Raw genomic sequence first — 27,358 nt, 5'->3', positions numbered from 1 at the left:
CTAATTTCTTATGTATTATGACTATATGAAATTAAGTATGACTGTCATACATATTGCAGTCCATATTAATATTACTATTAATTTTGCATAAGAACATTATCGGGCTTCATATATTAAGCATACTTATTAAACACATCCCCATGCATACCACCAAGAACAAGGATGTTACTGCCTGTAACTTAATATCAGTTCTGTTATGATCTGATCAGTAATATATATTGGTCTTCTGTAGTATTAAACTTAATATCTGTTGTGCTGGATATCCCCCATAATCCTTCCTGATGTTGCCCTTTAGAGTTTAACATTTCCTTGAGAAGAGACGACTCTTGGATGTTGCCATTCCCGTAGGAGGGCCACACTCTTCTTAGAGACCTCTCTTTGTAACTCAAACTAACGGATTATTGTTAAGTGCCTTAATGATGTTGTTTAAGAGAATCTCTGTCCTTTCTTAATCGCTAATTTTCAAAGAATGGTTTCCTGTTTATTCACATGTGTTGGGTGCAGAGGTGTAATCGCTGCTTCTCATCCTTGATCGCTGTGGTTGGCAGAAGAGGCACTCTAAGATGCCAATATTCCTCATACTCTTTGCTTGCAATTCCTACACATATCCATTCTCATCTCTTTACATATTTATAATCTTATCGAATTTGTTTCTACACTTATGAATGATTTCCAATCGTATTTCTGTAAGCCTAGAGTTACAGATGTCTCTTATTCGTTGTTATTTATTTAGGAATTGCTGTGGATACTTAGAATGGTTAACTTTCGATGTAATATGATTGTTTCCTTCGTTATGCTTAATGGAAGTAGTGACCGCCAGGTGCATTAATTACTTTGGTCTAAGATCATAGAAAATTGTGAAGTCTCATAAATGAGACAATTTTCTAATTAATGGTAATAGCATTTCATGCGACTGGGTCACTGTCGAATTTGGGGTATGACATAGCACCTTCACCAAACAAATCTGCAATAGAATTTCTAGTTGCTCTAAAGGATTGTTAGATCATCTCCTAAAGTAATATCTGTGAAAACCCCCTGAATGCATAAGAAATTTCTGCTACTAAAAAGTGGCTCAAATCCCCATAGGCTGGTAGGATACACTGCTTTGATACAATTGTAATAAGCTGGACTAATTTTTAAACTCAATTTTTGGCAATTTTCTAAAGTTTTAGTGCACAGGCATTTCGTCAAACAATTTGCACACCAGCTGTTCTGAGTTAGTTTCCAATTGTTTTGGAAGGATATTGAAATAGTTTTCATAGCAATAAATTCCCCCATCTTAAATATTGCGAACACCTCATTTTAACAAAGAATTATTGCATATCATTGTCACAAAGAATATCTTTACAATTTCTTGTATAGCTGTTACAAAAATAAGATGTACAAAAATTAAATGCAGCAGCTACATTTAAATATTACAGTTTCACAAAAGTGCTGACCTAAATATACACTTAGCAGAGCTAACCCCAAATTCCAATCAACAGCTATTCAAACATTCCCAAGCAATAGTATGACTCCTTCCTCCACATGTAAGGCTATAGGTGAAGTACGACAGCATTCTCTATAGTGGTGGCTCCCTTAAGAAGGCTGCACTGACCACAAAAACTTCAAAAAGGCTGTGGCTAGTATGTTCTAAGGCTTTTAAGTCTTCTTTCAAGCATTCAAATCCTTTATGAGTTCTTAAAATGTACAACACCTTTTCTCAAATGATTGGAGAGAAAGGGTGTAGAGCTGGGCAAAGTCTCAGCAGCTTGTAAAATATCAAATATTAAATTTATTTCCTTCACAGCACACATCATGGTAACTTTTGATTGATAGTTCACTGGCACACACAACACTTATATAATTTATGTTGTTTAACCACTTGCACACACCACAATAACAAATTTATTATTTGCCTGCAAATCTCAATAAATTTGTACCTAGGAATCTAAAGCCAGCAACTGTAGATAAATCCCTTGTTCCTCAGTTTAAGCACAATTGTGAATCCAATATGAATCCACCATGAATTTGACTAGGAAGAAATCTTTCATCTCCAAAGTCAAATACCTCTAGGGTTTTCATCCTAGGGTTTGAATTTGAACTCCGATTCCAAACTTTGCAATAAGAGAAATATCATGTCCAAGATGCGAAAATGAGCTCCTTAATTCCTCTTTTATAACTTCCTCAAGAAATTTCAAGAAGTTATAATTTAAAATTCATCTTTATTAAAATAATCACCTTTTGGCCCCATACAGTGACTTTATTTTATTTCTATTTTTTTAACCTAGTTACTTTAAAAAAATTAATTAAATAAAGTCACTTGCCACAACTAAGGCAACTTAATTTAATTAACTAAAGTATTCCCTTTTTTAGTTCTTCAAATTAACCTACGGGAATAAAATAGGCTAATAAAATGCTCCAAACTCCCAAGATGAAGAGGACATTGCAATTCAACTAACAATCAAAATTTTATCCCGTAATGCTCACACCTCTCGCATGATGAGATAGTCGACCTAACAATGCCCGTATCCAAGCAATAAACAGAGGATGTTAATAATAGTGGAAGAGCTATAAATAGCAAACTTAGAGTATGGTTTTCTCTTTGAAAATGGTGACAAACTATTTTTAACCTAGGGTAAAAATAGACCTTTAAAAAGGCAGATCTAAATGATTTTGATGAAGCTTTCATGGCAAACCCTCTGAAATCTCAACAATCATTTGATATTTTGAATCCAAAATTCCTCCATGTTGACTTGCATTGATAACAACAATAACTTCCTCATCTACGAGTCATTGGATGCATTAACTATCATATCTACCATCTCAAGATTTGCTTTCACAGAAAAGGCATAAAACATAATTACAACTGGAACTATAATTGGCAATAAATTCACAATAACACGCCATTTATCATCTTTTAATGTCTTAATGACTTTGAGAAAAACATTATATTATAAGTGAAAAATCCTATTGTAAAATTGTACATATGGCCATCTAGCTTGGAGTATTTGATACCCATATCCAGTTTGTGCATCATTCTTCACTCCCATTTGTAATAAAATACCTTGCATGAATAATTGAAAGGATAAATGCGTTGCAGTATTTACTTTTCCTTTGGAATGATTTCCCTACTTACCAGCCACTAACTAGACATCATTTGTCTTTATTTTTATTTTTTTTAGGTTCATTTCATATTTAAACTGACCACCTTGTCTTTTTCTTATTTGTCTTCTATCAATAAAGTTTTTTATATCACCTTTCTTTCTTTGACTCAAAATTGCCAACTCGTGTCATGACAAACTGACTTTTGCACTTGGGAGAAAACTCCTCTCATTGGCAGAGCCTTATCTCTTTCATAGCTAATCACAGAAAATAACAAACAGAATCAAAAGTGTGCTAGTTTATTTTTGCTTAAGGCACAATTTTCATATACTCGTCACCATTCCAGATGATGACTAAGCATTATATTTCTTTTGTCTTTTTCTTTGACTTCAACTTCTAATGGCATGACTTTTTTCTACTGACCAGATGCTAACTAGACATAATTTACCTAAGCATGATTTATACAAGGACAATGTCAGATTTTATAAAAGGCAGTATATCAAAAAGCTGCACTTCCCTTTGCTGTTTTCTCAGGTGCACCTTGCATGAGTTGACTGCAGTTTACAAAAGATCAAAGCTTTCCAAAAAGTGCACTCCTTTTCCTTCGACTTAATTGGTTTTTTCATGCTGGCACAATTTCAATAACTTGAATGGCTGCAGTCTTGTTTGCTGACTGAGCAAGGTTTTGTCCCTTTTCTGACTGGTTGACTTGTTTGTCTTCTTTATGGAGTGATTTCCTTTGCTAACTCATTGCCACCTCATGCCAAACCAAAACTACTTCTGTTGACTACACTGGATACCATTTACTCATATAATCATTATGCTTCTGATCTAGGTAATCTGAATACAAAATGACAAAATCTCTTAGAAAGTATGCCTTATAACCTCCTCTTGATTTGAAATCAAATAGTCAAGTTTGTCCTATTTTGGTAATTCATTCCATTCTTCTTGTCTTTTAGTGGCAGAAAAGAAAATAACAAAACACTTTCAGAAAATATAGATTTTTCTAAAAAAAAACCCTAAATCTTGTTTTTGCCATCCTCACAATTATAGGACATAGAGGCTTCATCATTTTTAACTGAAATAATGGCTCACGGAGACTTCATCATTTTTAACTGAAATAATTGTTCACAGAGACTTCATCATTTTTATCTGAAATAATGTAACCTCGAACAATCTGCAAGAATTTATTAGTTTGAACTTTGAAAAAATAAACCATGACACTACTATTGATCTGAAATCTGTGAGTCCTCCATATTTATGAAACAACTTATAGACGAGTGCCCTCCATGATTATGACACAACTTTTGATCTGAAATCTGCGAGTACTCCATATTTTTTGAAGAAAACTGAAACCCTGACCACCATGGGTTCATCCACAAGCTAAGGAATAATTCCTATGGTTTTGTCAACACTGCCAATTAAAAATGAAAACCCTTATTTAATCCTGTCACTCATTTTCAAATCCAAGATATCCATGTGACCAAGTAGGGCATCCCCTAAATTGTGTTAAATGTTTGACAAAACTATTTTAGGATTTATCACATGTTTGTGCAAATCCATTGCTGAATAGTGACCTCTTCGATTTCCCAGGCTTTTAGGACGTATAAAATCAACCTGCTGGAAGTGGAAAGTGAAAAACAGTTGCTTGGAAAGATGAAAATTTAGTCCAAGACTCTGTAGCAGCAAGGAATAGATTGGGAGAAATGGAGAATAGGAAAGAATGTTGCTGGTATCTCTTTTAGTACTGCTGCTCCTCTTGATAACTGCACTTGAAAAATTCTTCACAATGGCTGAAAACCTTCTACAGAGCTGCAATAAGAAGAATGGATTGCCATACTATGGCATGAATAACAAAATGTTTTGAGTTTGAATGATGAATTGCATCCATATATGCACTAGGTGCATGATTTTAAGCCCTTTTTCTTGCTTTGAGACCAGCTGAATATAGATAAGCAACATTCTTTTGATTTTTCTCAACACTTAAACTTAGGCAAATGATAACAAGTTTTGGCTGAGCAAGTGTAGTGACTGGGTGGAAACTACAAGTGGCATTCTCCAGGGTAAAGCACACCTTTTCTTGGTATATTTTCATCCTCTAAACATGGGCACAGATCACTAATGGTTTCGCCATCAGCAAAATGCACTGGCCAAACAAGCCAATGGCATTGCCATCTCAAAAAGCATGATCAAACTTTGTTTGAAGACTTAGTGTTTTCCTTGTCCAAAACATAGGCATGGATCATTAAGGTGTTTTCCATCTTTGAATTGACTAGAAAGAATACCTTATGGTTGAACACACTGACATGGGTGCCTGGGCAGAGAAATGAACTGTTTTGGCCATTTTTGAAAACTTTGGTCAAGGATATTAGTGGCAACGTCACATAAATCATATGCCTGGGTAACTGACCCCATTGCAAAAGTGATGGCACCATACATCAACTGTTGTAACTGTAGACTACCAATAATAACAGTTGTAATACGAAGCATAACAATTCATATTGGGAATGATTTAACAAGAATATTGCATATGATGCTTTATTTCAAATTAGTGTTCAGTTAAACAGAGAGCAATACAGCATCAGTATCCCTTCCCTAGCAGTGGAAGTTCTATTTAAATGGCCAATAGTTGTCAATTAGAACCTATGCTCCACCAAGTTTCGGGGACAGGGATGGCAGGGGACAGCAGGACGTATTTCTGGTATGGGGTACTTTTGGGCCATTTTTTAGGGGACAGTAGGGGACAACTATTAAAAAATGGAGAAAATTTTAAAAATATAAAGAAATTTCAAATATTCATATCATAACATTGTTATAGCATTCAGCATAGACATTGTAGAAGCTTAATACATAACATTATACATAAATTAAGATTTCACATGAGCATTGACAAACAAATTAACAAAATTCAAATGCTTTCATTGTCAATGTGATTACATAGTATACAAGAATTATAACAAAATGCCCGAAGGCTCCAAGTTTCAACTATAAAATGACAAAAACATAGAAAATATATAGCTGTCCCTAATCAGCAGATGCAATTGGTAGGTCTGTATCCAAATTGGAGGTCAAGTTTGAAGTTTGAGTCATTGCTAGTATAATGGGCTGTCTTAGGCAATGGAACCCCAAGTCCCCGAGTCCCCGAAATGTTTCGGGGACAGGTACAGGGGTACCAAGGCAGGGGACAGGTCACCGTGGAGCACAGATTAGAACATACTCACTGGATTAATCTGACAATAACCATTTGTTAACTTACCATCTTTAGCTGACAGTTAAATAACAAAATAATTTGACATCACATGTATTACCATAACATAAAATTACACCATTTATAATTGTTACAAGAAATGTGAAATTCACACTCTCTGAACAATAAACATGTGCAACACCAAGCCCATTCTAAAAATGACCATGCATCCCAGATGAAATTGAAGAGCAAATTGGCTCCAAAAATTATGGGATCCACACACTTCTGCTTCTCTTCTCTGAATTCAAACTCGCATGCCTTCAAGCTATTACAGCTACTTATGTAGCATGCTGTTCATCTAAGCAATGCTTCAAAGTGGATGGGTTCCATTAAAGGGACCATCACCTCTATTTCCTTAAATATGAACCATCTTTAGTTGATCTTTAATTCTATTTGTCTTCAATGGTTGCAGAATTCCTTTTGAGTTGCAATCTTCTTTAACTCCCTTCTCTTCAAGCTAAAAAAATCAATTCGCAAAGCAATGTTTGACTTGCACTGATATCATAAAAGTAAAATAAAAGAAGCCAGCCAAACACAAAATAATTACATTATATAAAAGAATGATTTGATCACAGAATTGCAATGCCCTCAACCAAGAAATATCTTTAAAAATATTTCAAGCATAATACATATTTTTAGTAATGGCCAACTTGTCCCCTCCATTATCCAATAACCAAAACTAAATTTATACTCCATATTGGTGACTTGCTATAGAGTTGTAGAGGTTAAGTTGTTTTTTTTCCCTTTTTAGATTTATTTGGCTTTTACTTGATGATGAACTTGGGCTTTCTAATATCAATCTTACAATAATATGCAGTGGCCAATTTCTTGGTTATGATATGTTTGTCTATTCAGGCCATCATACTTATGTGGGGACTTCAAGTTAGAATTACTATCTAAAATTTCAAACAATCATAAATGTATATCAGCTATTTCAATCATTCAGCTAGGCACATTTCTAGGATATGAATTTACCTTTACTAACTGCTAGTTTTATTTATCAAACTAATGTAATGTTATCCTCTTGACTAAGACCTACAGATAAAAAATTAGCCTATACATATTTATCTATAAAATATTTCAACTGCCCTTTCAATCCACATAATATCTTACATCACACTTATTATCAACTCGCAGAATTCGTAGGATTCTTTTATTTCAGCCTTTGGGTTCATCCATTGACCCCTTTAGCTACTTGCACAGAAAAATAACCATTCAGAGCCTGGATAATTGCCTTGTTCACTATAATTGAGCTAGTGGCAACAGGAATTATCAAAATTGAGATGTGAAGCAATTGACGATGGAAAATGAAATGATCACCTCTACGGCAACAGATATGTGTCCTGTCTTGTTTAGAGTAAGCCCCTCAATTCGCATCTGTGAATGAACATCAACAAAAAAATATGAGGAATTACTACATGAGAATTATACAAAGATGAATCCCCTCTTAAATTTTTTACCAACTTCTTTTCTAAGTCGGACAAAGTTAATCATGTCACACTACAAAGATATTATCCATGATTTTAAGAAAGCGGAATCCTTTGTAAGTGTCAATCATACATCTAAAAAGGTTCGCAATCATAACCTAGGTAAATGTCAGTTAAACAATACATTCAATGTTTGTTTATGGAAACACCTTCTGCTGGAGATGTCCTCAGACTAAATTGCTTGACAATAATCTCTTTGATATCCAACAATAAAATTACCTTGTAGTTGCAAATGTGAACTTTGAATTCCATAGACTCTGCAGCTGATTCCAATTTGGCTAGAATAACTTTAGCTGGTTTTTCAGAAATGAACCTTGTTTGGCGCCTGATATGATCCTGTAAATGCCTAAACAAAGTAAATTTAAAATATCCTTCTATACAAATGTTGTAAATAGATTCAGAAAAAATAACAAGCAAACCACAATAAAACCTCTGAAATCCAGAAAAAAGGAAGTTTATTTTCTCATTATTTCCATGATTGCCATTAAAAACCATATTCTTAGGAACTGCAAGAAATTCTTTTTAAAAGAATTCAGAACCTCTCATTGCTGAGACAAAAGCCTTAAGTAAATGTGGTTGTGAAAACTTTAGCAGATTGGAGCAAAGCCAAATTCTTTCATACTTACAATTGAAAGCTGTAAATTAGAAACTTGTTGGATCTCTAAGAGCAGTTAAAAGTTATCCTTAAAGCTGAAAAGCAAATCTTAATTTCTATGAGAAAAAGTGTATGCCAAGCACAAGTTGCTAGACAAGATTACTAGCATGGAAAGAACAGACTTTAATGTTATTGTAGAAGATAGATATTAGATTTGCATACCATAGATGCAAAGACAGACTCTTATGAAAGTCATGATAGTATTGTGTTTATTAGCTCAGCATTTTACTGCCTTTTAGTGATCATTTAAAAAACCAAGGCACCCAAGGAAGTTAGGATATCCATCCAAAATGTTCACAAGGTTTGTTGCCTAGAATTACTATTGTTTCTAAAGAGTATGTATCTACTTCTTGTGAAGTCATGTATTACAAGACCCACAACAACCATACCATGAAACCAATAGGTGTATACCTTTTATAATGGATGCAAGAGGCTGATGCAGATCTGAATCTTGATAACACACTGTTCTACTGGTAGCACTGTCAAAATCAGACTGATACATCTGAAAAACACCTTGCATAACACCAGTGTTCTGCTGGTAGCACTGTCAAAATGAGAGTAATACGTCTGAAAAACACCTTGCATAACACCACCCAATGGGTTAGTACAACTACCACCCAGCATACAACTGATTATGACTGAAAATATGCTACAAAATTACTTCCCAAGCTCCATAAACACTTCCAATAGACTTATGTTCACAATTACTGTGTTTTTTGAGAATATTCAGATCTGTACCAAGGAAACCCCACCAAGTCACCCATATCATCACCAAACAGCTAGGTCTCAGTTCTTCCTGCATAGACGCCTCCCAAAAGTAACAAAGCTCACCTAAATAGGCAGTGGCCTAGACTGCAAGTCTCATGCCTTCCACATAAGCAGTATAGTCCATAGTTGAAAAACTTGGACTCAGCAATAACTCGAGGAGTCTAAAAAATTTAAAAACTTGGAGAAAAACTCGGCAATAAATCAGCAAATTTATTGAACATTAAAAATTTGTTGGTTGAAAATTTTGTACACTTGGGAAAATATACAGAATTGTGGTTTCAACCGCAGTGTGAGAGTAAAACTCTCCTAATAAAGGGAAGGTTCCCCCTATCTACCTAATACTAAAACTGAAATAGGATGGAACAGCAGTCTTTCTTCTTTCTTCAAGAAAGCCAATATCCTTTTTTCTTCACAGAAAAGTGATATCAATTTAATATAAACGGCAGTAACAACTTCAAAATAAATGAGAGAAAGGAAATGAAGTTTCCTGAAAGTTCAAAGACTTCCATCACTTCCTTCGAGACGGGACAATGATATCAAGCTCAAAGTCTTGAATATGTGAAGTCCTATCTACCCTTTTCTATACTAATGCTATCAAGAACAAATTATAGCAGCACAAAGATTGAAATATCTTATTCTTTTCTACATAAAACAATAAGAACTAGTATGAGCTCAAAGACTCACAGCTATTTCTTACAAAATCCACTTCTAAACACTCTTAAGAACAAGTGTAAGCACAAAGTCTTACAGCTCCTTTCAAAAGAATATTTACTCTAATTTAAGTTAATCTCCAATACTTGCAACTCAAAGACTGCAAATCAGATTCAATTAAGTTCTCAAAGAAACAGTTGCAAGAAAGGTAATATGGAACACAAACTCAAGAATGTAGCACAAAGACTCAAAGCTTGAGCAATTTTCTTCTATTCCTTTTGATTTTTCAATTTACACATAAAAGCTCTGTTAGACACAATGCACCACTGAGAGGGGGGTGAATCAGTGGTTCTCAATCTTTTCCCTTTTACTATCTTATGAAAGTATACCGGTTCATAGATCTAACTCAATGCAAAAAATATAACTTAGTGGGGAGACCAACACAAATGCAATCACACACAAAGGAACATCACATAACACCAGCATGTACGAAGAAAACCCAAGATGGGGAAAACCTCGGTGACCAATGTTGCTAGAGTCTACTGCTCCAATCCAGCCTCACAATGAAACTCTGTTACAATGTTTAGGGCTACAACCCAAGGAGCTACAACCCCTGATTTAGGGCACCAACCCCTGATTTAGGGCACCAACCCCTGACTTGTTTATGGGCAACAACCAAAAGGAGCTACAACCCCTGCACCAAGCTACAACTCAGTGATCACAATGATAGCATCAAATACAAAAGTAGTTATTATGTTACAAGTGAATCTTGTAACCATTTCATATACCTTATTCTGTTAGTGAGACACCTTCTCTGCTACACCGGTACACCTCTCTCTACTGCTGTTTCTTTACCGGTTCACCTCTCTCTCTATCGATTTTCACTTTTTTCAGCTGCTATGCTGCTCTCCACCGATACCACACTCAGCCAATTCTATGCCTGCCTTATCTACAATTACCTTTTCTTCTTCTCCCGACACTACCGATTCTGCACTTCTACTTGTTGAACACTTCAACCTCGTTCTCCCTCACGCTCAGTCTCTTCTCTATCTCCTTGATGAGCACTTGACTGATCTGCTCTCACATGCAGCAGCTCTATCTTCTTCTGTTCAGCAGCCGTTAACAATATCTTTAGCTTGCATATTTATAGCCCAGTCTTCTCGCCAAAAACCAATTCAAATCAAATCACAAGCAGTTAGGGTTTTCTCCACTGATCATGAGGCACATAGAACTTAATCAAATCTGATTAGATCACAACTCAGAGATGTATGCCTGCACATAACCGGCATTTTCGTACCTTCCAGAACATGCCTTCCTATTTCAACAACCTGCAATCAATCTGTCGGCACACCCCTTAGTCAATCACCATTAATGGCTTGATGGATTGCTTCAACAACTTCGATCTTCATCCAGACAATCTCCATCGATTAGTGCATGCCATGGATATGGTCCGATTTCATCCTGCCTTGAGCCGCAACCCCTCTACAAACATCCCTCGAGCTTCACATTCACCATAAATGTTGGACCAACTGCCAACTACTTCATCGTCACTCTACACCAACCTGTGCAAGTTCGCCACTTCACTTCTACATGGCATTACTGTCGATATCCACCTTGGCACACTGCTCTATCGGTTCAACTTAATCACGGACCACCCACATAACCAGTCCACACATATCGGGTCACTGACCCTACCGGCACAAATAACCTTGCCAATTATCCTTCCTACCATCACCCTTTTCTATATTGCCGGTGTAACCCTTATGTCTGCACTTCACTGCTCTGCCAATAAAACACCTCTGCGAATATGTTCACTTGCCAGCACCATAGCAACTACCAACAACTCTCCTTATCCTTCAGTTTGCTGCACTCCTCTTTATCAGGTGAGAACCTTATCTTCCTTGTGTCTTCTCTGATGTTTCACCGGTTGACATAACATGTCAACTATCACCAATGCAGATTCTGGTAGATGTGTCTGCCGGTGGACAACATACTTTCCTTCTTGCTAGTGAGACACATTGATGACACCAAGTCATCACACTCCAATTGTTCTGCATCAACCTTCCTTCAGCATCCCGATATCACCATGTATATTCCTGCAGACTCACTAGCATCCTTCTTCATCAAACCGGTTCTCCTCTCGACTGGTTTGTTAAGACGACAAACACACCATCTCAACATCTCATTCTTCCTTCAATGTCCCAGTAGCACACCTTGTTTTCACTTGCTTATCCGGTGTGCATTTTTGATCTCATGCTCTAGAGGCTTCCTCATCTTCCACTTGTACATCCAGTCTCTACATTCAATCACCTGTCTATCTCAGGGAATCATTCTGCCGATACAAGTGTGACATTACCGAGGGGAGAATACATCTTCAACATGACATATGTCCCGGTGGTTTTCCATATGTCATCCTGCACACAGAGGCAACATACTCTGTCAACCTATCACCTAGCCTGTGACAGCATCTTCATCCGGTGGGAGTCTTGCTAGTTAGCCTTACACTAGCAATCCGGTGGCTTGCTCTTACTTCACCTTCGGTGTTGATATGATCCAAATAGCATTCCACCGTTCCAGCACAATCAATGTCCATCATGTAGTCTCTGCATTCCAGTTGTATGCACCACCATATCAACAACCCTTTTACTGAGTGGAGTGGTCACTTTACTGCACCTCTAGCATACCAGTACATGTCGGTTCTTCCTTCTGCATGAAGATGATTACCAAGTTGTCACCAATGACATCACATCATTTCTTCTCCCATGTCGGTCCATCTTCCATTTCGGTTGACACCAAACTCTAATGTGAACAGCCTCTTGTTCACAAATTGACATCAATGTTAGTGATACCGGTAACATCCTATGCCGGTTGACATCAATGACAACACAATGCCAACAATCTCGCCCTTTGGCATTGCTGTCAACACATGTAGTAACCGATATACTACAGTAACTTTCTCCCCCTTTGACAACAATGGCAAAGGGCACTATCAGGATAACATTCTTCCTTGTATCTACCGGGCACTGACAGAAATCTTCCTCCCACTTTTTACTAGGTGCATCTCCCCCTTTGAAGATTATGCACAACACCATCTGAATCATCAACACTTGAGATGGAAAGCTCAGGTACCAAACAACCCTTAACAGCATACACCGGTCTCTCTCTCCTCCTTTTGCTCAGAACCAGTCGAGGAATGAATTTCTTCTCTTGTGCATGTGGTCCTACCGGTTTGCCAGACTTCTCTTACTTTCAACTGATGACCGATAGTCAAATGAGCAATTTCTTTTCCAGTATTATCAAGCATCTACTTGATCTGCTTGTATGTTCAGTATATCTGATATTAATCTGAAGTATGGTCGTGAACCTCCCTAAAACACAAATCTCTGAACTTCATCAATTCAGTCAAGTCCTAAACCGGGACCCACCACAATACCTGTAACATCTACCATCATGACCACAATGCCAACTGCAGGTCATGTATCCAACTGGTTGACCCATAAATATGTATGCTCATAAGATCAGCTATCAGACCAATAAGTGTCATTCAGGTCCTTTCCAATATCACCTGAGACATAACCACGTCCATCCAAGCTACCAGAGTTATTGCAGTGATCCCTCAACTCCTTGACTTACATAAGCTGCAACATTGATCAACATCCGTGTCGGTAACATGCTGCACATACCGGTCTCTTATCTCTACCGGGACACTTTTCTCTTTACCTTCATCTCCCGGTTCCAATAACCTCTGCTACCATTCACTTCACCTGTAGCAATAATCCATCTTCATTGTGTAGTCAAGGCGGTAACTACACACACACTGCCATCTCATTTTCTTCCTCTTACCAGTAGCAGCATGTTCATCTCCTTGTCCACTTTCAACTAAGGGGTGAATGAACTGGTCAATATGTAACTCCCCCTGAGTCCTACATCTCCTTTAAGCCATAGGAGACATCACCTGTGCATTGAATGCACAATGCCGGTCCATGCTCTTATCTTCCGGCTTCTTCCTCCATGTCTACTTGATTTCTTTCCTGTCCACATCTGCAGTCTTGGGAGCAGTGTTAACCTTCTTCGCCTCATTGGTCCTCTCTCTGCAGGCAGTGCTATAGTAGCATACAACGTCCATGCCAATCTCATGATTGGGGAACCTTCTAACATACCAGTTTGCTCTTCCTTTTCTGATCATGCCATTGTGGTCGGTTACGGGTTTCCTTGAATCCCTTGATTGTATATGAGCACTTCTCCTTTTGTTCCAAGCAGGTCTATGTTGCTCATATCCCCTGTAACTACTTTCACACTGAGCATGATTGATCCACCGGTTGCCATAGGAATGCATATTCTTCTTCCTGCATTCATAACTTCTATGTCCTAATCCATTGCAGTTATAACACACAATGTTTACATTTTTAGGAGCAATGCAAGGATTCTTGTTAGCATAGCCGGGAAAGGGAACATGCATGTTTCTACTCTGTGAAACTTTCTGCTTATATGCATGAAATCTATAGCCACCTGATTTAATATTTCTAGGAAGAACACTTTGTCTATTCCTAGACCTCATTTTACATTCTTCTGCCCTATGGCCATAGCCATTACATGCAAAGCAATAACCGAAGAGACGAAATTTAATACTTACAAATTTATCCTGCCAAACGTGAGGTGATCTTACCGGTTTGGCATCAACATTTATGCTTCTCCGAGAATGGATCCAGGATTGTCCATTCTCTGCAGGTCTTCCGTCAGATCCCTTCTTCTTCCACACTTGACATGATGTGTGGGCAGCAGCACCTCCTTGCCTTCTACTGGTGGAAGGCCTTCCCAGCTGCCTTCTCATGTTCTTGCATCCGGTGAAGCTATCTTCTCCAATTTTCCTTTTTCCTTTCAGATCTACATTGTTCCTCCATGCAGCACCATTCTTCATCCTCAGCGTCATGTCCTCACCGGTTGTAGTCGGATCTATTCTTTTCTTTGGAGCATTTTTGACAGTGAAGGTCTGACCCTTTCCATTTCCATTTGAGGAGACAAATTGAATATCTTTATGGGAGGTCTCCTTGCTTGTAGAGCATTCACCGGTACCACATCCTACTCCTCCATTATCCTTGGAATGTTTCTGCTGGCTCAACATCTTATCCAAGGCTTCAGTGCCACCATCATACTTCTTTCTCAGTTTGAGCTCATTTTGGCACTTTTCAAGTTCTAAAGTGAGTGTTGTAACTTCATCCTTAAGATTTGGACACTCACTTCCTTTAGTCTCCATTTTTTGCTGCAGCATCTCACATATTTTTTTTTGGGCATCCAGCTCTGACTCTAAATCATTGCACCTGAATTTCATGGTGTCATCTTGATAAGTCTTCAACACTGAGATACATTTCTCAGAATCTTCAAGACATCTGATCAACCGGTTTTGCACAACAACCGTAGCATTCTTAAACAACTTGTATTCATTTCTAAGATTCTCCATTTCACTTTTCAGGTCCAAACATCCTTTGTCCCTAGACTTCATGTCTAGTAGCAACTCCTCACATCTTCTCTCCTTGGCATCCAAGATAGACTTCAAATCATCTACCATTCTTTTTGCCTCATCTAGTTGAGTGGTTAATAAACTGACCTTTTTGTTTGAATCTTCAAGGCAGGTTCTCAACTGATTGCATTCTTCATGAACTGAATTCTTGTAATCCTTAAGTTCATTTCTAACATTTTTCAGTTCATCAAGAGCACTTAGCAACTCACCTTCTAGATCAATTTCTGCATCTTCTTCTTCTTCTTCATCACTTCCAAATAGATCTTGCCGGCTAGATCCATCTACCTTGTCCCCTCCCTTTTCATCTTCTTCATTGTCGCTGCTAAACACATCATATTGGTGGGATCTATCTGCATTATCCCCTTTTGATGTGTGATTCTCAATGTCTGTCTCATGGGCCATGAAGAGATGGGTTTCCTCTTCATCAAAACTGCAGCAGTTGATTGATCTGCTATCAACACTTCCACATGTGTCTACTTTGTTGTTCTTCATGCTTCCACAATAGGATTCAGCAGTGCATGGCTCATTTCCATTAAGTTTCTTTAGTCTATCCCATAGACTTTTTACCAATCTGCACTTATCCACCTGTGAGGAGACATCACCGGTGAGCCCACTGAATAGAGCCTTCATGACTTCTTCATTGCACATGCATCTTCTTTCTTCTTTACAGCCGGTGGGAGGACAAACATTCCTAGGGAGACCATTAACAACCGCCATCCAGACATCATAACCTAGGCAGGACAGGTAGACTTCCATTCGACAACTCCAAAGGACATAGTTTGATCCATTAAACACAGGAGTAGGGATTGGCTCACACTTAACCATTGTGTCCAAGACAGGATCTACCCAAGCTAGAGAAAGCAAGAAAAACAGGGTACCTAGGCTCTGATACCAATTGTTAGACACAATGCACCATTGAGTGGGGGGGTGAATCAATGGATCTCAATCTTTTCCCTTTTACTATCTTATGAAAGTATACCGGTTCACAAATCTAACTCAATGTAGACATATAGGTTAGTGAGGAGACCAACACAAATGCAATCACACACAAAGGAACATCACATAACACCAGCATGTACGAGGAAAACCCAAGATGGGAAAAACCTCGGTGAGCAATGTTGCTGGAGTCTACTGCTCCAATCCAGCCTCACAATGAAACTCTGTTACAATGTTTAGGGCTACAACCCAAGGAGCTACAACCCCTGATTTAGGGCACCAACCCAAGGAGCACCAACACCTGACTTGTTTATGGGCAACAACCCAAAGGAGCTACAACCCCTGCACCGAGCTACAACTCAGTGATCACAATGATAGCATAAAATACAAAAGTAGTTATTCTGTTACAAGTGAATATTGTAACCATTTCATTTACCTTATTCTATCGGTGAGACACCACCTCTACTACACCGGTACACCTCTCTCTCTGTTGCTGTTGCTTTACCGATTCACCTCTCTCTGTCGATTTTCACTTCTTTTAGCTACTCTGGTGCTCTCCACCGGCACCACACTCAGTCGGTCCTATGCCTGCCTTATCTGCAGTTACCTTTTCTTCTTCTCTGTCGGTATGGACACTACCGGTTCTGCACTTCTACCAGTTGAACACTTCAACCTCCTTCTCCCTCACGCTCAGTCTCTTCTCTATCTCCTTGATGAGCACTTGACTGATCTGCTCTCACATGCAACAGCTCTATCTTCTTCTGTTCAGCAATTGTTAACAACATCTTTAGCTTGCATATTTATAGCCCAGTCTTCCCACCAAAAACCAATTCAAATCAAATCACAAGCAGGTAGGGTTTTCTCCACTGATCACGAGGCACATCGAATTTAATCAAATCTGATCGGATCACAACTCAAAGATGACTGCCTGCACATATCCAGCATTTTCATGCCTTCCAAAACACGCCTTCCTATTTCAACAACTTGCAATCAATCTGTCGGCACACCCCTTGGTCAATCACCATTAATGGCTCGATGGATTGCTTCAACAACTTCGATCTTCATCCAAACAATCTGCATCGATCAGTGCATGCCATGGATATGGTCCAATTTCATCCTGCCTCGAGCCGCAACCCCTCTACAAACATCCTTCGAGCTTCGCAGTCACCATAGATGTTGGACCAACAGCCAACTACTTCATCGTCACTCGACACCGACTTGTGCAAGTTCACCACTTCACTTCTACGTGGTATTACTGTCGATATCCACCTTGGCACACTGCTCTGTCGGTTCAACTTAATCACGGACCACCCACATAACCGGTCCACACATATCGGGTCACTGACCCTACCGGGACAAATAACCTTGCCAATTATCCTTCCTACCATCACCCTTTTCTATATTGTCGGTGTAACCCTTATGTCTGCACTTCACTGCTCTGTCGATGAAACACCTCTGTGAATATGTTCACTTGCCGACACCATAGCAACTATCGACAACTCTCCTTATCCTTCAGTTCACTGCACTCCTCTTTATCAAGTGAGAACCTTATCTTCCTTGTCTCTTCTTTGATGTTTAACCGGTTGACATAACATGTCAACTATCACCAATGCAGATTCCGGTAGATGTGTCTGTCGGTGGACAACAACTTTCCTTCTTGCCGATGAAACACATTGATGACACCAAGTCATCACACTCCAATTGTTCTACATCAACCTTCCTTGAGCATCCCAGTATCACCATGTATATTCCTACAGACTCACTAGCATCCTTCTTCATCAAACCGGTTCTCCTCTCGACTGGTTTGTTAAGATGACGAACACACCATCTCAACATCTCATTCTTCCTTCAATGTCCCAGTAGCACACCTTGTTTTCACTTGCTTATCCGGTGTGCATTTTTTATCTCATGCTCTGGAGGCTTCCTCATCTTCCACTTGTACATCCGGTCTCTGCATTCAATCACCTGTCTATCTCAGGGAATCATTATGTCGGTACAAGTGTGACATTACCGAGGGGAGAATACATCTTCAACATGATATGTCCCGGTGGTTTTCCATATGTCATCCTGCACACAGAGGCAACATACTCCGTCAACCTATCACCTAGCCTGTGACAGCATCTTCATCCGGTGGGAGTCTTGCTAGTAAGCCTTACACTAGCAATCTGGTGGCCTGCTCTTACTTCACCTTCGGTGTTGATGTGATCCAAATAGCATTCCAGCACTACAACACAATCAATGTCCATCATGTAGTCTCTCCATTCCGGTTGTATGCACCACCATATCAACAACCCTTTTACTGAGTGGAGTGGTCACTTTACTGCACCTCTAGCATACCGATACATGTCGGTTCTTCCTTCTCCATGAAGATGATTACCAGGTTGTCACCAATGACATCACATCATTTCTTCTCCCATGCCGGTCCATCTTCCATTTCCGGTGACACCAAACTCTAATGCCAACAGCCTTTTGTTCACAAGTTGACATCAATGTCAATGATACCGATAACATCCTATACCAATTGACATCAATGACAACACAATGCCAACAAGCTCAAAGACTTCTTTGCTACAATTTGGCAGAGTTTTTGCTTGCTTTCCAAAAGATATCGATTACATAGACCCCTAAAGTATTTATAGACGAGGAGTCTTGAGAAAATGGTGGGAGTATCCTAACTAACTTGAGAGATTCTCTCAACCACCGAGACTTATTCAATAACTAACTATTGACTTATTCCTACTACAGTCCTAATTAAACACAACTTGTAGTTGCTTTACATGTAATTAAAAAAGTGCAAGTAAAGACTTGACTTGCAAAAATGTTTTTACATGTAACTTGTCAAAAGAGAAACTACAACTAAGAGATTACAATTCTGGAAAAATGCAACTAAGTGTTGAAAAACACTTAAGTTGCATTGTGAGAAGACATGAATTCTTCGAACTTCTGGATGATCATTTGCAGCTCATCAAGATCCGGTTCATTGGTATTTTTGGGCACGATCATGGTTTTCACGATAACATCACTGCAATGAAGGATTGTGGCATTATTTCTCTCAAAAGAAAACTGGATTTCCCACAAGTAAGCTTGATAAGTCACTAAGGCTTGAATGGATGCTGCTGAAAATGGTTCACTTTTCCACTCTTGACGTATCTTCAACTGTAGATCTGAGAGAACCTTTTCTTCTGCCAATAATTCCCCATCATGATCCATGATGTTGCAAGAAGCTTTCTCACAATGAGAGATCATATCCTGAAAAACTTCCATTCGCAGCCTCATAGCATCATCAATGTCTTCAATAAGTGACTTGAGAACAAGGGCTTTGTTCTCCAAGAACTCCTAATAGTCCAACTACACAACTCTTGAAGGAATAAATTGATGTTCTAGAAGAACACTTAACTTTTGCTGAGGAATTTTAAGCCAAGTAGTCAAGTTGTCTTTTACCTTTTCCAAGTTCCGTTTAAAAGTATCAGAAACTTGGTTCAATTGTTCTTCAATGGTCTTCAACTTGACCATCATTTGGAAAACCTCCTTCAAGATTTGTGCACATAGATTATGAAGCTGATCAACCCAAGATTCCAATGCTTGAACCTTTTGAGCAGCTCTCTCAACTCCCTGAATTGATTCGCGTGCCTCGGCAGAACTTGAAGGATTACTCACTTCACCAGCATGTTTTGCGATCTTACAAACAACTGCAACAATTTGCTTATTCTCCTCTTCTAGCTTGTCTTTCTTGGCTAGAAGCTCATCATACCGTTGTACTAGTGAAGCTATAGAATATTGGGCATCATGCTTTACTACCTCATGCATTTGCTTACCCAATTCTACCCTTGTGACTTTGTAATCAGTAGCTGACATCTCTTCATGTGGCTTATCTGCAAGAGGCTCAACAATTTCAGCCACCTTCATCTTATTACCATCAACTGTTACACTTGAGATTGTTTTGGCTCTTTTATCAACCTTGGGCCTAGATTGCTTAAGCTGTTGGTAATCAAAGGCATCGAGAGAAATCTCCTGCTTCTTCCTCCTGGGTGTGAATGAACTAAGCCATGGAGGCAAAGCCATCAACTCTACTTCAGTAGCAGCTGCAAGCAAAAGAGAAGCAGTTTCTCTTTGAACAACCGTGGTCATCCTGGGGGAAGTATCTGTCTGGATCATAGTTTTAAAACTCGTGGACTCGCCACGGACTCGCGAGTCCATGGGAGCCACGAGTCGACTCGCCACCAAGGACTCGCAAGGCGAGTCCTGGCGAGTCCATCTGAAAGACTCGCGAGTCTTTTGCAAAGACTCACGCAAGTCTTTTGCATAGACTCGCGAGTCGTTCAGATGGACTCGTGCGACCCAGAAAAAAAGTCATGCAAGCTTTAAAATTGAGTTTTTAAAAAAAAAAATTGCCTTCATTTGGCATAACTGAGGAAATGAAAAATAAAAGAAAAATAACACCTGACACCTTTATAAAATAATAAAAATATTTTTGGGGCTGCCCCTTGACCCCAACTTGGGGGCGTGTTGTGACCTTTTCACACATCGCCCCATTGCTAACAAGGACCCCCTCTTTGTCAGCTTCATGCATTGTTAGGTTAGGGTTTTGGCTGCTTAGTGGGCAATTTTGCGTTTCCCGTGCCTGAGTCTCGGAATTTTGATCATGCCTAGTGTCGTCTAGAGTTTTTGAAGTGTTAGGATCAAGTTGCAAAAGATGATATTTTTAATGATCCTAAGTTTTGCTAAGTGTAGACCTATTTGAACGTTAACGTGTTTTTAAACACGCGCATCAGTCATTCAAAGTGCCAAGATATTCACAAACCTTTTAGAGTTGTTTTCTCGCTCCTAAGGTAATATTTAAGTTGGTTTCGCACTTTATTCCAATATTTTCCTAGCATTTTGCTCATATTTATGGAAGATTAGTATAAGTCCAGTCAAATTTAAAGTAGTTGGGTGATTTTGAGTGGTTAAAATGATAAAATCCTAAGGGAAATTCATATTCCAAGGGTTAAAGGGTCAAAATCCATACTAGAGGTGATTTTCCCCTCACATTCCAAACTACCCAACCCATTCCCCCACTCAAAATCCATACTACACATGGGTTTCCCCTGAAATCCATACTGGCTACTAATTTCCCCCACTGTTTATCCACACCTGGGTCAAATTTCCCCTGGAAGTGTTAAAATTTGGCTAAGTGTCAGGATTTATCCAGACTGCCATCGAATTTCCCCTGGGAGTGCGGACTAGAGTGCAAGGATAATTTCATGCCTGGGTCGATTTTCCACCAGGATTTTTGTGACGACTAAGTGAGGATTTTTGTTCGGATTTTTCTCTAGACAGGGATCGATTTTCCCCTAAGCATTTTTGTAAGGATTTTTGTCCTGAATTTTATCCAGACAGGGATCGATTTTCCACTAGGAACATTATGAAGAGTTTTGAGTCCGGATTTTCATCCAGACTGAGGTCGATTTTCCACCAGGGAGGTATTTTTCCAAGTTAAGAGAGTTTTGAATGTGGATTTCTATCCAGACACATATCGAATTTCCCCTCGGGGGTGATTTTTTGCAAATAGAGTGGATTTTTGTCTGAATTTTTGTCCAAACTCACATCGAATTTCCCCTGGGAGGGTTTTTATGTGCATTTTGATGAAATTGAGCATGGATTTTTATCCAAGCATGGGTCGAATTTCCCTTATGGGGCAAATTTTGACACTTTAAAGTGATTTTTAAAGGGATTTTTCAATCCCAACTGATAGCGATTTTCCCCTGGAGGCTTCATTTTGGATTTAAATTGAAATATTTTCATAAGCCCCATTTTGATTGCTTTTAAATAATTAAATGATTATTTAAAATTTAAAAGCAAATTTAATAACTTGCAATAATCATTAAATGTTCGAACCTTCTAGAAGCAAGTTAGGATTTCACCAAGCAAGTATTTATACAAGTGTTTTATCCCACATTGCTTGTGTGGTGAAAGTGAAGGATGAAAGCAAGTATATCAGAGGAACTTCAGCATTATTTTATTATTATTTCTGTCAGGTGTCTCCATGAAAGCGATTTTTTTCTCCAAGTTAGGCGAATTTTTAGCAAGGTGTTTTTGTGAAGTGTGGGATTGAGGATTTATTTTCCTCTATTTTTTCCAACTTGCTGATCTATTCCTCTTGGCTGCCATTAAAAACCAGTTTCAGATTTTCGATTTTGCTAAGTTTGGCAATTTTTTCCAAATTTAGCATTTTTTAGTGAAAGTTGGCAATTTCATGATTGGAGACTTGGGCGATTTTTCCTCCACCATTTGTGCTTGTTGTTCAGACCTTCATTGCTGCAGATTGCAGCCATTGACATCAATTTTCAGAATTCCATTTAGGCGCTAGACTTGGGAAAAATTCGATTTTGCTTGGGAGGTGTTTTGGTGCCATATTTTGATGATTTTCATGCATGTTTTGTGGCTGCCATCATTTTCAGCCTGCTGATTCGTTTCAGATCTAAGGTTTGCTTCAGATTTTGACCTCCATTAATGGCTGCCATTAATTTTTCAGACTTAAGTTTTTATTGCCCGGCCAATTCCAACTTAAACATTTAGCATTTGGAATTTTCTGTGCATTTTTTAGACCATTTTATCGCTGTTGTGTTGGTTGAAAATTTTGTACACTTGGAGAAATATACAAAATTGTGGTTTCAACCACAGCACACGAGTAAAAACTCTCCTAATTAAAGGAAGGCTCCCCCTATCTACCTAAAACTGAAATAAAAACAGGATGGTACAGCAGTCTTCCTTCTTTCTTCAAGAAAGACAATATCATTTTCTCTTCACAGAAAAGGATAGCGATTGAATATGAATAGCAGTAACTACTTTCAAGTGAAATGAGAGAAAGGAAATGAAGTTTCCTGAAAACGCAAAAACTTTCGTCATTTCCTTCGAGACGATACAGCAATATCAAGCTCAAAGACTTGACTATTGGAAGTCCTATCTACCCTTTGCTATACTAAATTTTACAACGAATAAAAGATAATAGCTCAAAGACTGCAATAATCTATTCTTTCAACACAAAGACAAGAACTAATGCAAGCTCAAAGACTTGCTGCTATTTCTTATCAAACAGTAATTTTTCCTCAAGAATAGATGCAAGCTCAAAGACTTGCTGCTCCTTCAAGAGAGTTTCCTATTTTAATTAATCTTCTCTACTTGCAGCTCAAAGACTTCAAATCAGATTGGACTAAGCTCCTTTAGAAATACTTTGCATAGAAGAAATAAAAAGATTCAAACTCAAACATGTAGCTCAAAGACTCAAAACTTGAGTAATCCTTCTTTATTATTCTTCAAAACCTTCGATTCACATACATAAGCTCAAAGACTTCTTGCTATAAATTTGGCAGAGTTTTTGCTTGCTTTCCCAAAAGCTAAAAATTACAATAGACCCCTCAAGTATTTATAGAAGAGGAGCCTTGAGAAAAAGATGGGAGGATCCTAACTAACTTGAGAGATTCTCTCAACAACCAAGACTCATTCAATAACTAACTGGAACTTCATTAACTAACTAAGAGTTACTCCAACTAACTAAGACTTATTCCAACCACAGTCCTAATCAGACACAACTTGTAGTTGCTTTACATGTAATTATATAAGTGCAAGTAATGTGTAACTTGCATTTTACAAAAAATACTTTTACATGTAACTTGTCAAAACTAAATTACAACTAAAGATTACAAAAGAGGGAAAATTCAACTAAGTGTTGAAAAACACTTAAGTTGCATTTTGTGAAGACACAAATCCTTGAAATTTCTAGATGCTCGCTTGTAGTTCATCGGGATTCGGTTCATGGGTGTTCTTGGCAACAACCATAGTCTTCACAATAGTGTCGTGATAGCGGAGGAGCGCAGAATTGTTTTTATCCAGGATAGACTGGATTTCATGCAGAAAGGCTTGGTGTTTTATCAATGCTTGAATCGAAGCTGCCGAGAATTGGTCGCTCCTCCATACATTATGAATCCTCATCTGTAAATCAGCAAGAACTTCTTCTAGAATCAACTCTCCATCTTGACTTACTATGTTGCAAGAGGCCCTTTCACAATGTGAGACAATATCTCAGTAAACTTCACCCCGGAATCTCCTTGCATCACTGATCTCCTCAATGAGGGATTTAAGAACAAGGGTCTTGTTTTCCAGGAGTTCTTCAAATTCCATGTACATGACCCTGGAAGAGATGATGGCATGCTCCTGCAAAATACTCAGCTGTTGTTGGGGCATGGTACGCCAGATTGTCAGACTTTTCTCAACACTTTCCAGATTCTTTTTGAAAGTGTTAGGAGTCTGATCCAGTTTCTCCTCAATGGTTTCTAGTTTAGACATTATTTGAAAAATGTCTTTTATTAATTGTACACATTGATCATGAAGTTGATCAACCCAGGAATCCAGTGCTTGTACCTTTTGAGCAGCCCTTTCCACTCCACGAATCGATTCTTGGGAACCAGAAGAACCTATGGAGTTACTCCCTTCAACAGCAGGTTTTGTGATTTTATGAATGGCTGCCATAAGCTGTCGGTTTCCTCTTCTAGCTTGTCTTTCTTTGCTAGAAGATCATCACACCTTTGCACCAATGAAGCAACAGAAAACTGAGCATCATGTTTAATGACCTCATGCGTTTGCTTGCCCAACTCTATCCTCGTAACCTTATAATCAGCAGCTGACATTTCATCAAGTGGCTTATCTGCAATAGGTTCCACAATTTCAGCTACTTTCATCTTGTTACTGTCAACTGTTACTCTGGAGATAGTCTTGGCCTTCTTAGCAACTTTAGATCTAGACTGTTTCAGTTGCTAATAGTCAAAGGCATCAGGAGAGATCTCTTGCTTCTTCCTTTTTGGGGTGAAAGAACTAAGCCATGGAGGCAAAGTCATCAACTCTCTTCCAATAGCAGCCGTAGGCAAAGGAGAAGCAGTTTCTGTTTGAATTACCGTGGTCATCCTGGAAGGAATATCTGTTTGGACAGCGACCACGGTTTGCTCAGTTACCAATGGGCATGAAGATTGCCTCATGAATTTTTCAAAACCAGAAGTGGAAGTATCAATTTCTGATAACTAGATGCAAGTAGGAATATCTTCAAGAACTTTCAACACACTTTCTTGTTGATGATCAGAAGATGGCTCGTATGCTGAAATGGGAATTGCATTCTGAGGAGACTTATCCACAAGCAAATCAGGAGGAGAAAGAGGCGTCTCAATGGAAACTGGAGGAATGGCCTCATGAGGCGAGTCTGAAACTAGAGACTTAGGAGCGTCATCAGATTGCTGCCTCTGTTCTGGATTATCCAAATCGATCACCTGAACATGGAATCGTGATTTTTCTTTCCCACGAATAGTAGTCTCCTCAGGAGGAAGCACTACTGCACAATTGACTCATAACTTGATCCTTGTGCCCGAAGATGAAGCACCCTCCTTGTTGTCAATCTGAATCTCAGATTTCCGTCCAAGAGGCCCCGTAGAATCATCTTTTTTACCAACCTTGATTTTGATAAGTCTAACAGCATTACTTTTCAGCCATGCGTTAGTGTTGGCCAAGATAGGCTGAAATCTGTCAAGGATGGAGATGCACTCTTTGTGCGACCATTGGATCAAAGGAAGTGGAGCTTCCTCAACCCTCCATGAAGTGTATTCAGGATCAAGTATATGCCCGTCATCAATCATCCCTTGTGGGATATCCGCCAAGTTCAAATCAACAATTTGCTCAACAGTGAGCCTGCAGTAATCCATCTTGAGGACTTCGGCTTCTATACGGAGATCTACCCAGATGTCTTCAATGCGATAAACATGCACAAAGGATTTCTTGATTTTCTCCTTCATACCTCTGTAATCAAAATCAGCTCTAGGTTTAAACCTTTTGAGCTTGATTTCCTGCAATTCAGCCTCCATGGCCTCAGCCTTCACAGATGTGAGAAGGGAGTATCGGCCAATTTTCAATGGGTTTATGGTAGAGATCTCCATTCCAACCTTGTGTCTAGCAGACTGAAAAGTGTGAGCAATCATAATCAGTCTTCCCAACTCTATAAGAATTATCTTATCAGTTGGGTATCTCGGAAGCATGTATGGCTGACCATCATAGCATCCTATCCTCATATAGGTGAAGGTGGGAAATTGCAGAAACAAACACCCATACTCAGGCACCTTGACCCATGCCTCATCTGATACTCTCTTGTTCCTGAGATTTCTATCAAACTAACACATGAAATATCCGAAGAATGCATCTTGGACCCTTCTGAAATACAGTCTGCTGGGTTTCAACGGCAACTGGTCATAATATTCCCAAACTGGTATAAGTGAGCGATCACCCTTGGTAGAAAGACCTGGAAAGTGTCTAAGTGATGCTGCTAAATATACCAAATAGGAATTCATGAAGAAGGTCATGGTGGTAGGAACTGTTGCAAGTTGTTCGCACAAAGCATCATTGATGACTTCCCCCCATGAAATGTGATGCGACTGTCGTATGAACATAATGAACTGATACATCCATGGCTCAAAGACAATGGAATGTTCAAGGCCCATCATCCTGCTGAGAAGAGTGATGGTGTCTCCCATCTCCCATTTGAAATCACAACGGTACAACTTTGCCCACCTTGAGAAGGAAGGTCATGGCTCTTGGATCCACCTATTGATGTGCCGCTTGCAATCTTTTTCCCTCTTCAAGTAATATTCCGCTGCACTTTCTTTGGTGATTTCCATATAAACAGGTGCAGGAGGTATTCTGAAGACCACCTCGATTGTATCCGCATCAAGACGAATTATAGCTTCACCATCATCATTTTTTATGACTCTTGATTCCTTGTCAAAATGATGGGCACAGGCAAGAACGAACTCAAGTTCTAGGGCAGCCACCGGAAAGGAAGATGCATGATGGATATGGCTGTCCAACAGCCGCTGCAAGTTATTATCTTGTGGATCTTCTACTCTATTGACGAATTATGCCATATCAACGTGCCCTATCTCCGTGTCTCTGATGCGGTCCAAAAGAGAAGAAACCTGGGAAGGTGCAACCTCATTCTG

At 38.9% G+C, this 27,358-nt stretch overlaps 1 protein-coding gene across 4 annotated transcripts in view; it reads right to left on the bottom strand.

Moving 5' to 3' along the window:
* LOC131041402 (CBL-interacting protein kinase 8) overlaps positions 1–27,358 on the bottom strand; it is a 135,357-nt gene that overhangs the window by 15,202 nt on the left and 92,797 nt on the right. For 3 of the 4 annotated variants that reach the window (XM_057974470.2, XM_057974469.2, XM_057974471.2), the window contains 2 exons: positions 8,038–8,154; positions 7,652–7,708 (listed from right to left, as the gene is read on the bottom strand). In XM_057974470.2, coding sequence (XP_057830453.2) covers positions 7,652–7,708; positions 8,038–8,154 — 174 coding nt within the window. Of the gene's footprint in view, positions 1–7,651; positions 7,709–8,037; positions 8,155–8,884; positions 19,846–27,358 lie in introns of those variants that run through there. The other variant, XR_009105017.2, reaches the window with a different exon arrangement.

Source organism: Cryptomeria japonica, chromosome 11, assembly GCF_030272615.1.
Source record: "Cryptomeria japonica chromosome 11, Sugi_1.0, whole genome shotgun sequence".
Taxonomy (NCBI): Eukaryota; Viridiplantae; Streptophyta; class Pinopsida; order Cupressales; family Cupressaceae; genus Cryptomeria; species Cryptomeria japonica.
Note: the sequence above shows the minus strand (reverse complement) of the source record. Positions and strands in the feature narration are given on the sequence as shown.